A 13,164-nucleotide genomic window follows, 5' to 3' on the forward strand; every position below is an offset into this window, starting at 1 on the left:
TTCTTTGTAAAAATAATTAGTTGTATTGTAGTGATAAGACTTCGTCTATCTTTCAAAGTTGTTTGCCTTTATATTTTTATTGTATATTTATCCTTCCAATTTTGCTCACTTTGCTTTACATAATATCATACAAGTTTTCTCAGGATTTTCTAAAACCTTATCATCACAAAATAGTATAGCATTAATAATTAAAAAGTAATATTGCTTCTAAGCTGAAAGCAAAATAGAAAAATAACACTAATTGATACATGTCCATTCATTTACCTTGTGTAAGGGAATATTGGGGTATTTGTCTCTTTTTTATTAAGAAATAAAATCTTGAAAAGAAAACAAACATAACTCATTTAATGTGGGTTTTCAAATTTCATATGAAACAATAAATTCATTTGTCTTAACTTTCTGTAATTGCTTTGGAAAAATTGTGTGTGTGTGTTGCTGTTTATTTTGAATCATTATAGCTAGAAACTCTAGTTGACTTTCTATCTTACTAGGCTATTTTTACTTATTAGCTCAGAACAGGAATGGTAATCTCCATATTTTACTATCCTAGAGAATATTTTTATATGTGTCAAATATGACCTTATCATTTCATAGGAAAATATGGGCAATATTTTAAAAAGAAGTTCCAAGTCAAGTTTCAGGTTTTTTTCATATAATTATATACACATGTCCCTATACATTACATTTATATACATATATGCACATATATACACATAAACATATTTCTCTGGAGCAATCTATATTCACATATACACATATATTTAGATATATATTTTTCTAAAGAACTTTATATGTCCCCACCTGGTTCAGTCAAGTTCAGTAACATTTATTGTTTTTTAAATGTATATTGTCTTGAATTATCTTCTTAATAACTTGGATATTTTTACAAATTAAATTCAGAATAAGAATATGAACCTTAATATTCTATTTATTTAAAGTATTAATTGATACATATTGTTTGCAACCAAGAAAACTATGATCTTTTTAAATGAAGAGATGAATAGTGCTTATAAAAGTTCAGGGTTAGTATAAAAGTCAGATCAGTACATAGATATGTATATGTATATATGTTTACAAACACACAAAATGAGCTGCATAATTCAGTTCAGCAATCTTTAGTTTCATAATTTTGAATTATCTTGAATTGTCTGCTTTAGCAAAAAAAAATAATTGTGTGTATTACAGAATTTCTACTGGTTATTTTGAATCGTGACAACTGGAAGTTCTAGTTATTTTCTTAACAATTAGGCTGTTTTTGTTTGTTTGTTTTTGTTTTTTTGTTTTTTACAAATTAAGCTCAGAACATGAATTTTAATCCTAGAATAGAATTGTATACTATTAAAAAGTTATTTTTATTCTTTATAAGTACCAAAAGTATGGTATTTTTCTAGAAAATATGGATAATATTTTAAAATAAAATTCAGGTTCGATTTTAAAATTTCTTATAATATACATATACAAAAAACCCTAATCTTGTTAGTGATATTTATTAAGCATGATCAATTTATATGTAATTGTATTTAAATAATGGGGAAAATGATACATTTTTCTAGTCCTCACAATTTTTAAGTTATCTTAAAGTTAACATAGAAACAAAAATATATACATATTTTTAAAAGGTATAATTTCCAACTAGATTAAGGATTTCAACTGACCTCACATTAACATTTTTTGTTGTTAATGTCTATTTAACTCATGGTGAAATTTCCATTCTCTACTCAGATTAGGAGGATATGTCTCCATTAACAGTCTAAACCTAATGGTTTGTTTATTTAACTCCTGGCTGTTGCCTTAATTGGAAGCTATTGCCAAGTCAAAGGACTGTTTTTGAATGTTTTGAAATGGCATTTTGCCACTTCACTACTTTCTCTTACTTCATTCACTATATGCCTCCTATGTGCAGTGCAGTCTCTGTTAAAGAGTCAGTAATCATATCATTAAGTTGGGAAAAGGGAAAACCGTATAAGTAAATTGTTGATTTTTAGCTAATTTGACAAAATACAGCATATATATAACAAAGTTATATAAAACTTATTAAAAATCTAATACATGAATTATAATGATATCCAATTAGCTAAGAATTCTAAAACTTATCTTCAGAAATCCAGGTTGGTTTATATACCTTCTGAAATTTTTTGATTTAAAGATTACATATATATATATATACACATATATACATATATATATGTATATATATATATATACATATATATGTATATATATGTATATATGTATATACACACACAGAGAGAGAATTTCTTATTTCTTATTATAACATATTTGACTTTATTATTAGAATAGAATTGAGATAATTTTTAATAAATATTTTATAAATAGAAGAACAGAGGCCACCAAAAACTTAAATGACATGGCAAAATTATTTGCCAGTATCAAACCTCTAGCTTTCTGTCTACCACCCTGTTCATTTTGCAGTAATTTTCTTTCTACATATTCAGAACTAGATAGAAACTCAAATCAAAACCTACTGTGTTCTGATGTGTCAAATTATGGTTTGTTTTGAGTTTATCTTGTATTGTTTTTGATTTCCCCATATGTTCCAGATCTATCTCTGATCACATAAATATAAATATGAGTGATAATATCATATGCAATAGAACAATGTACCTATTTCATTTAAGTATTATGGAGTATATCCTGACATTTTTATAAATAGCAGTTTAAAGGTCAACAGAAAAGTCTTCAAATGTAAATCACAAATAAAACATGGAAAATTGAAAGGAAATATTTATGGTTGCTTTGCCTTTTTAAATTGTTGAATACATTTTTATTTCTACAATCTGTGTTCTTTTTTCCCTCAATATTCTATCATCTCTTCCTTTCTTTAATTGGTTATATCATTTTCTGTACAGTATCCAATATATGATATTGATTTGATTTTGGAAAAATATTGCTAATTTTTATGATGTGAAATTTGTGAATTTTAATAATATTTTCTGAGGAAAACTGTTCATTTTTATGAACCCAATAGATTTCATATTATATAAACATGATACAAAGTACACTCTTCTAACTAAAATGCTATTTCTCATTTTCCTTTGTTTCTATAAAGAGATAATGACTGCCGTATATATTTCACATAATTTGGATGATCAAACATATTACAAAGATCTGAACATCTAGTCCAATTTAATTTAATATGAAAACATTTATTAAGGGCTTGAGATATATAAAACTATGTTATAGATATATAAAACAGTTATGATTATTTCATATACTTCTTAAGCTTCTGGGCTTGATACCAATCCAACTCCCAAGAAATTATTTTACAGACCTAAAAAAAATAATGATAAAGTTTGTCTAGAAGAACAAAAGATCAAGCATTTCAAGGGAATGAATGAAAAAAAAAATGCCAATGAAGATACCCTAACTATGCTTAGATCTAAAATATTAGAAATCAACTGTCATCAAAATCATTTGATAATGACTAAGAAATAAGAGTATTCGATGTGGAATAGATAAGGATCACTGGACAAAATAGTCAATAATTATAGCAATCTAGTATTTGATGAACCCAAAGACCCCAGCTTTGGGGATAAAAAGAACTCACTATTTGACAAAAACTGCTGGGAAAATTGGAAACTAGTATGGAGTTTCCCATACCTAACACCACATACTAAGATAAGGCAAAAATGGGTGCATGATTTCGACATAAAGAGTGATATTATAAGCAAATTAGAAGAACATAGGATAGTTTACCTGTCTTATGTGTGGAAAAGGAAGGAATTTGAGTCCAAAGAAAAACTGGAACTCATAGTTGAACACCAAATAGATAATTTTGATTATATTAAATTAAAAAGGTTTTGAACAAACAAAACTAATGCAGACAAGATCAAAAGAAAAGCAATAAATTGGGGAAATATTTTTACATTTTTTTTTTTTTTACATTTAAGGGTTCTGAGAAAGGTCTTATTTCTAAAATATATAAAAAAATTGTCTTAAGAATTCATGCCTTTTCCAAATAGATAAATGGTCAAAGGATATGAACAGATAATTTTCAGATGAAGAAATTAAAACCATTTCTAATCATGAAAATAATCTATTGATCAGAGAAATGCAAATTAAGCCAGCTTTGAGATACCACTACACACCTGTCCAATTGGCTAAAATGATAGGAAAGTATAATGACAAATGTTGGAGGGGATATGGGAAAACTGGGAGACTGATACATTGTTGGTGGAATTGTGAATGCATCCAGCTATGATGGAGAGCAATTTGGAACTATGCTCAAAAAGTTATTAAATTGCATACCTTTTGATCTAGCAGTGTTACTATTGGGCTTATATCCCAAAGAGACCTTAAAGGAGGGAAAGGAACCCACATGTGCAAAACTGTTTGTGGCAGCCCTTTTTCTAGTGGCAAGAAACTGGAAACTGAGTGGATGCCCATCAGTTGGGGAATGGCTGAATAAGTTATGGTATATGAATGTTATGGAATATTATTGTTCTATAAGAAATGATCAGCAGAATGATTTCAGAGAGGCCTGGAGAGACTTACATGAACTGATGCTAAGTGAAGTGAGCAGAACCAGGAGATCATTGTCTGTGGCAACATCAATATTATATGACGATCAATTTTGATGAATGTGGCTCTTTCCAACAATGAGATGATTCAGGCCAGTTCCAATGATCTTGTGATGAAGAGAGCCAACTGCACCCAGAGAGAGGACTGTGGGGACTGAGTGTAGACCACAACATAGCATTCTTATTCTTGTTTGTGGTTGTTTGCTTGCATTTTGTTTTCTTACTCATTTTCTTTCCTTTTTGTTTTGATTTTTCTTGTGCAGCAAGATAATTTATACATATTAGATTTAACATATATTTTAGCATGTGTAACATATTGGATTGCTTGCCATCTAGGGGAGGGGTGAGGAGGAGGGTAAAATCTGAAACACAAGGCTATGCAAGGATCAATGTTGTCAAATTATCCATGCATATGTTTTAAAAACAAAAAGTTAAAAAAAAAGTTTCTGGGCTTGAAAACTTATGATTTCATGGGAATTGATCTTAAGTTATTTACAGATCAACATTTGTGTATTTTATTTTATGTTTTCCTGCTTGTTGTTATGTAGCTAGCATATAATAAAAGTAGGGCTTAAATACAGGTTTTCTGGTTTCCAAGGCTAGTGCTAAATCCATGATGTCTGACTGACTATAAACTCCTTGAGGGCAGGGATTATTTTGGGTTTTGATTTTGTATTCTTAGACAGTGCTTGACATATAGCAGACATCAAATATTTTAATTATTTATATATTGAACTGCCTCTCTTATTCTCAAAGTGTTCTCATTATATTTCTCAAAACTCGTAAGTGAATAAGTTTATCAATTTTAATAGATAGTCTAGGTTTTTGCATTTATCAACTCTTTGTGAATTAAAATTAAGCATGACCCTGGAAATCACATTTCAGTAATGCCTATAAAGACTTGTGTGAGGTTCTAAAAAGATAAATATAATATTGGACAAATTATTTAAGATAGAATACAGTTTTCTCTAGGGTCCTTGTTTTAGCAATCAAAACATCTCAGATCTCAGTTATTGTTATGATTGTCAGACCTTCCTTTCTATCTCTCATTTACTGAAGTGTTTATGTCCTGGCCTGCCTTTGAATTTCATGATGTCTTTGTATTTTGCAGTGACCAAGACTGTATGTGCTGAACAGTGTGATGGCAGGTGCTATGGCCCGTATGTAAGTGACTGCTGCCACCGAGAATGTGCTGGAGGCTGCTCAGGACCTAAAGACACAGACTGCTTTGTATGCTACCTTTTCCTTTCCTTTCCCTCTCCTTCCTATTTGCCACATTCACACTTTAGGTCAAACATCTGAAAATCAAAAGAAAACCCAATTTGACCAAATTCAGAAAAAGTTTGTCAACATTGGAAAGAAAAATAAATTTTTTTAATATGGAGTTATCAGGTAATGTGATTTATTTTGGATTATTGGATGCTGTTCATTTAACTGGGCTTTATGTATCAGAATAAACTATTTAAAAGATGGTTCTGCAAAGAACAGGGTTGAATGACATTCTAATTGGTCATTTGGAAGAAGGAAGGGCTACCAATATCCTTTTCTTTAGAGTATTTTCACTATTAGTGAATCCTGTCCTAAATTTTTAAACAAATACCTTAATTCAAAGTTTACTATCTTCAAGTTTGAATCTCTATGTTTTCCATGTAGCTGTTTTATTAAACTATTTTTTCAGAATATATTTCAAAATATTAACAGATATTTTTATGAACTTATCTGTTTTCCTTGCCAGTCTGTATGGCTTACAAGCTTAAATTACCTATTAAAACATTTATGGCTTTTACAAATACAGATTTAGAACTATTTATATGTTAATCTGTATGATTTTTATCTTAAATGAAGACACTTTTACTTCCCTAAAATTAACTTTTATAGCTTGTTGGGACTCTTTTAAATTATACTTTAATATTTTCAATATTGTTCTTCATGTTCCTGCTGATCTTGAGAACATTTTGTAAGCTGTAGTTAAACACAGCTCTCCATATTTTCCTAGTTTTTCCAATTAGTTTTAAATTAAAATCATATACAGACTCTAAATTTTCTTGATTTCATTTTTTTCTTTTAAAAACATAGTTAGAAAAGAACATCATTTTAAAACCATTTAATAAAAAAAGTTCAATTCTCTAAAGACCATATTCTAAAATTAAGGCTGTTTCAGACAACAGGCAGATTTATAATCCACAGTAAGTCTATAATGATGAAAAAAGAAACACTGTGGGGTATTGAATGAGGAGGAGGGAGCCAAAGTGTAGATAGATTTAGGAAGGTGTTTCTATAGATTTCCATTAGTCTAGTAGTTTGTTCTACTAGAATTGAAACCAGGGCAAGCATTACTTATGACAACTCCATCACAAAATTTGCAGTTATGATTCTTTGATCATGATATCCTTCCGACTTTATAATAATTATAGCAACATCCATATTGGAAGCTCCCTTAATACTTTTGTGTTGATTTACTGAGCACAATTGAGTCACTGTTTAGCTAAATTGTAGCCTGATCTTCACATCACTCATTTCTCTGTTGTTTTTTGGTGATCTAGGGTTCTACTTTGGCCTATGGCACAGGAAACTTAAAAATGTAATACCAAAACCTTAGTGGGTGGACAATATGTAGAAAGTTTAATTATTTTTTCCCTTTAGGGTACTTTGCTTTGTTCCCAGGCAAACAGTATAATATTACATAATATATGCCAGTGTAGCAATTATAAGGCCACACAGACATTTGTAGTTGTAATTTAAAACTTACTGAGTTTTCTAGATTGGTTTTTAATAGATTCTTCCTGGAGAGTGTCATCTTAGGGAGAAATATACTATCAATATGCCTCATTTTGATTATATATCTAGTACACGATCATGAGGAAATTGTCATGTTTGTGATAAAGCGCTTGCTTAAATACAATGGATATAGCAAATGTGGTGAGGCAACACAGCAAATTAATGCTTATTAATAAACACACCGATAATTTACAATTTAATGAAAAGTTTTGCTTGGTTCACATTTGCTTTGCAAAGCCTAAAATATCTTACTATGAAAACTTTTTGTAATGTGAGAACTCATTTAACCATCTTTTTTTTTTTTCACAGCACAATATTGATACATATATTCACTCCTAAAAGAAAATTCCACAATCCTTTGGTGATTAAAAATTGTTTTGGCATATCCAGAAAAATATGTTTAGTAATTTCAAACTGAGGGTGAAAGTTTAAATCTGGGTCATTTAATAATTTGGAAAAGAAAACTTTTCTTTCTTTCTTTCTTTCTTTCTTTTTTTTTATTTTAGTGGTAGGGGGATTTACATAAAATATAACATGAGAAGACAAAGAGAAGTGTGTTGTATGATTTAATCACTAGCTTTCCAGAGTTCTTCTTTTCATAGTTATTGTAGTTAAAATCTAAAATAGTCACCTGTCAAGGTGTTTTCCTTAATCAGTAGTGGATGGTCGCCAGTCTTAAAAGAAAACAAAAAGTTCAACTATTCTCCTCTTCATCCTGAAAGATGGCAAATAACATTAGTTAACTTGACACTAAGAATATTGTCCACTTTCCCCGCTTCAAAAGAAATCCTGCTACTTTGATGGCATAATTAGGAGCTTGCTTGTCAGCTGGCATTTGGCCTAATACCAGTAGAGACCATAAAGCCAGGAAAGATCAGAAGGTCAGAACATCAAAGCACAGATCATTTGTGCATTAGCAGTGTGGGTGGTTTAAATAGTTCTTTTGTTGCTAGCTAATTTTAAGCACACTATCAAGCTTGAAATGAGTCAACAGATTAAAAACAAATACAAAACAAAACTTCATCCTAGCATTGCTGTATTTAGAAAATTTGTTTACACACATGAGGGAAATAATCACTTAAAAACATTTTGAATTCAAAAGATCAATTATTGTTTATTTTAAAATTTTCATTGGGGAAAAAAAAGTTTTGGAAATAGATACATAGGAGAAAATGGCAAATCAAACAAGATTAAATCCAGGGCCCATAGGGTTCCATTGGCATTGTTATGAAAATGTCTCCCAAAAGCCAAGACCTGCTCTAAACAATTTAAATTCTGTTCCAGGCTTGCATGAATTTCAATGACAGTGGAGCATGTGTCACTCAATGCCCCCAAACATTTGTCTACAATCCAACCACCTTTCAACTAGAGCACAATTTCAATGCAAAGTATACATATGGCGCCTTCTGTGTCAAGAAATGTCCACGTAAGTAATTAATTCCAGAGATCTTGTGGTAGAACTACTAGACATGATGTGAGAGCAGACCCTAATGTGTGTGTATATGTATGTATGTATGTATATGTATGTGTATATGCATATGTATATCTATCTATTTCTATTTCTGATAGTAGGGCTTTGGATAAACTGCATACCATTGCCAAGATAGATCTGCATTTAAACAAGAAGAATTAACAACAACAACAACAACAACAACAAAAAAAAAAAAATAGAAAAGTCATGAGGTCCTTTATGAAGTTGTTAATTTTCTTAAAGAATCCAAAAGCTAATTGGTCAGTCCTTATGAGAATATGGTATCATAAAATTCCTTAGTCTTTGATAGAATTTGCTTCCTTCCTTTTGATGATAATGGCAATACTAGTGAATACTGAGAATACTAGAGGACAAAATGTTTTACATGTCGGGGAAGGAGCTCTTGGGAAATTTAGAATAGTATTATGTATCTCTTTAAAATGGTGAATCCAATTTTACATTTATTCACTTTTATGTGTTTCTCCTATTTTTTGAAAAAAAATGTTTTTAAGTTGGTCTTCCATTTCCAATATGTCCTCCTCCCTTATTGAACCTGCTCATGTAAGAACAAAAGGATGTTAAGCAAAATATACACAAAATAACTTTGCCTGATAACCTATCTAATATGTTTATCCTATAATCCTCTCTTCTCTACTAAGAAATGTTATTTTGTCCTTTTGCTCTCCAGGAACATATTATAGTTACATATTATACTCAATCTGAGTTTAACTAACTTTATTTCTATTTATAGTATTGTAGTTACTGCCCATTTGTTCTCTTGACTCTTATTATTTCTGTGTCAGTGTTTGTGTCTTTCCATGAAAGACACATATTCCTCATATTTTTTGGTTTTTAGGGTGCAACAATATTTTGTTATATAATTGACTTTGTTTATTGTCATTCAATTAAGATATTTTTCCCTCCCCACCCCTCACTTTCTCTCACTCTCACTCTCTCTCCACTCTTTCTCCACTCTTTCCATCTCTCTGTCTCTCTCCATAAAAAGTTATTTTATAAAAAGTGACTTAGCAGAGACAGAAATAGGGAGAAAGAGAATTAGTGAAAGAGAATATATCATTGAAAGGGGGAAAAAAAGGAAGCAGAAAAAGGCCATATTTCTTTCTGCTTCAGAAGCAATAAAGGGTAAAATAAGGAGAGAAGTGAAGTTGAGAAAGAATATGAAAGGAATTTCATCATCTTTCTTTCTCATGAACCTCAGGCTGAGCTTAAAAGCATATTGCTATAGCTTAGGCCATAGCAAAACTCAGAAAACTTAATAGCATTTAATTCAACAATCACTTATTAAGCACCTACTATGTTGTGTTAAGAATGCAGTAATAGAAACAACATGTTCCTATTTTCAAGGAACTTTTTTTCAAGGAACTTCCCTATATTCTGAATTATTCCTTCTTCTACAAACTGGCTATCCTAGAAGCTGCCTTTCCAAAGCATCCAGGATACCTGCAGACTATTTCTGAACATAATAAAGTTTAATTTATGGATGCCCCAAGTTCCAGCTTATTTCTTGTTGTATAATGTCACAAGATGTCCTTATTAAATTAGGTTAGTTATAGCAATTGATAGAATATTTTACAATTTGTCTATACCTATATTCAGAATCCACTAGGTCCCTATTCATCTAGCATAAGCTCCCATAAGGTAGAGTAATCAGGAGAAACTTGGCTTTAAGTAACATCTACATTATTTAATAAGATGTTTTATTAAAGTATTTTCTCAAGTCACTGTCTTTTGAAATTTCATGTAAGTGTATTCATATAAACAGGCAGAGAAAACCCCCATGACTAAAATTTTCTATAATACTGTTCCTTTCAATATAGCACAAACTTTAAAAACTTCTTTAGTTTTAATGTAATATATTTTTTTCTTGATCGAAAGCATTTTAATTTAGGCTTCATTTGTGTTTTAAAATAACTGCAAGCACATCTAGATTTCAAACTTGCATCACTATATGAAATGAAGTAGAACTACTGGGAAAAAACAAACTAAATGTCATGTAGTTTATTAAGCCTGTAAAAGAAATTTACAGTGTCCTGAGGGCTCTGGGGCTATGTGAGATCAGAAAAAAAATTAAATAAGAACAAACAAACAATTAGCAGTCATTCCTACATCTTATTCTTAAACAAAGATACAAAGATGGTACAAATCTCTTTCTGAAAGTTTCATCATCATCATATCTTTAATGCATTAAGGTTTGCAAAACGTTTTATGAATTTTATTTTATTCACACAATAACTATGGCAAGTAAGCACTACCACAATCCCTATTTTTAGATGGGAAGATTGATACTAGAGGATCTCAAGTAACTTGCTAAGGTCACTCAGATAATACATATCTGAGTCTAGATTTGAATTTAGATCTTTTTGACTCCAGGTATAGTGTTTGATCCTTCATTGTGCCTTTAGTTAACCATTAAGTGTGTAGTTGGAAAAGTACAAACCTATTATAAGGGGAAAGTCATATGCATCATTAGTTTATATGGTCACTTCCAAATACCAGACATCCCCCAAACATCTAACCAAACATTATTACTGAACATTTTGTTGCTTCCTTGCAGATAATTTTGTGGTGGATTCCAGTTCTTGTGTGCGGGCTTGTCCTAGTTCCAAAATGGAGGTTGAAGAAAATGGGATCAAAATGTGTAAACCTTGTACTGACATCTGTCCCAAAGGTAGGTTTTACCTATGATTCATCTAGAAAGAGCCTGGGGATAAGATTAAGGGTCCCTGTAAATGGGAAATTGATTTCAGAAAATCAAAAAGGAAAATTATGGGTTTTTTGCTTTCAGAATATTGTCAAAAGTCTAATCATATACAATATTCCTGGATATTGTGCTTAAAAGAAACAAGAGATGATAGATAGTTCCCTGTCCTCAACAAGTTCACAGTCTAATATAGCAAAGTGACCCATATACTTGGAAAATTTAGTTAAAGTAGCAGATCATCAAAAAATTGTACTATATTCTATACTTAAGAAACCTCAGGGGTATATATTCAATATGCATATAAACAAACATTACTGCTACATTATCAACAAATATTTCTTAAGCTCTGATTATATGTAAGGCACAAAAAATATTTCAAACTAGGTTTCTGCTCTCCAGGGGTACAGATTTTAGATAGGATACAAGACATGTGTGAATTTTTAAAGGGGGAAGGGGCATATTGCATTGCATTGCGTTGCATTAGTACCAAATATTCCATATGATGGAGGATAGTCTCAAACAGAGTAGAATTCTCATAGGGAAAGCAAGAATTATCTGACTTTTGAATCCTGGACAAGGCTTTGTACAGTAGAAACAGATTTTGTAAAGATCAGCCTAGGCTGAGAGAGTTTAATCCCTGGAAGAACTACAAGATGACAAATATTCTTAGTAAAGCAGCTCTTGAGAAGCCTCTCTTAAGTCATAAAGTGGGTAGTAATTTGTGTTAATGGGAATGCTCACATTGACAAAATTGCAGCTCATTGTAATAAATATAATTCACAGTAAGATGTCAGTTGATTTTAAGGTCAGATATTCAATGGATCCTTGTTTCAACTTAGTATTCAAATGTATAACTGTCAATACTAATGAAAATAAGAATTGGACTAGCTACTTATTGGAAACTGCAGTTTTATATTTTTCTGTGATTTTTTAAAAAATATATACAGCATGTGATGGCATTGGCACAGGAACTCTGATGTCTGCTCAGACTGTGGATTCCAGCAACATTGACAAGTTCATAAACTGTACCAAAATCAATGGGAATTTGATCTTCCTCGTCACTGGTATTCATGGGTCAGTGATAAAATTTCATTCTATTTTTGTTGTTGTTGTTGTTTGGGAAGAAAGGGGAAAGAAGTTTTTTAAGGAGATATCATGTAGATCACTTGGGTTTAGGAGTTCTTAGCCGCACTGCAAAGAGCTAAGCTGATTGATCATCCACATTAAGTCTAGCAGTAATGCTGAGAATCCATAGAAATGGATTGAGAAGAGGGGAAGAGGAGACAGAAGGAAGGGCAAACTTGCCCAAGTTGAAAATGGAGCAGGCAAAGCTTCAGTGATGTTGAGTAGTGAAATCTTCCTTTTAGTGGGCACTAAGCTTCTGACTTGGAGCAATAGGGAAAGTTTTAAAAAAGCCAACTTTAATTCTGTATTTAGAAAATGAGAAATTTATTTTAAATATTGGATAGTTTTTTTTCTGATTTTTCCCCTTAATTTTGCACTTTATTACTAACAACACTCGTTCCTAACTATGCTGTACTAAAACATCTGATTTTTAATTAATAACAAAGAACAGACAAATCTTTGAAAATATATTTATAATTTGAAGTTTGATGATCACAATTTAAACACAAAAAGTTAAGGGGAGAGCA

At 30.9% G+C, this 13,164-nt stretch overlaps 1 protein-coding gene and 1 long non-coding RNA gene across 2 annotated transcripts in view; both read left to right on the forward strand.

The window, feature by feature from the left end:
* Window positions 1-5,658: 5,658 nt before the first annotated feature.
* On the forward strand, window positions 5,659-8,727 carry LOC127553149 (uncharacterized). The gene is made up of 2 exons (XR_007951685.1): window positions 5,659-5,771; window positions 8,604-8,727. It is a non-coding gene; the product is annotated as an uncharacterized LOC127553149 (long non-coding RNA).
* A 2,318-nt stretch (window positions 8,728-11,045) lies between these two features.
* LOC127557027 (receptor tyrosine-protein kinase erbB-4-like) overlaps window positions 11,046-13,164 on the forward strand; it is a 56,958-nt gene continuing 54,839 nt past the window's right edge. The window contains exons 1-3 of the mRNA XM_051990513.1: window positions 11,046-11,052; window positions 11,366-11,479; window positions 12,460-12,586. Of these exons, the coding sequence (XP_051846473.1) occupies window positions 11,046-11,052; window positions 11,366-11,479; window positions 12,460-12,586 (248 nt within the window). The remainder of the gene's footprint in view (window positions 11,053-11,365; window positions 11,480-12,459; window positions 12,587-13,164) is intronic.

Source organism: Antechinus flavipes, chromosome 3, assembly GCF_016432865.1.
Source record: "Antechinus flavipes isolate AdamAnt ecotype Samford, QLD, Australia chromosome 3, AdamAnt_v2, whole genome shotgun sequence".
Taxonomy (NCBI): domain Eukaryota; kingdom Metazoa; phylum Chordata; class Mammalia; order Dasyuromorphia; family Dasyuridae; genus Antechinus; species Antechinus flavipes.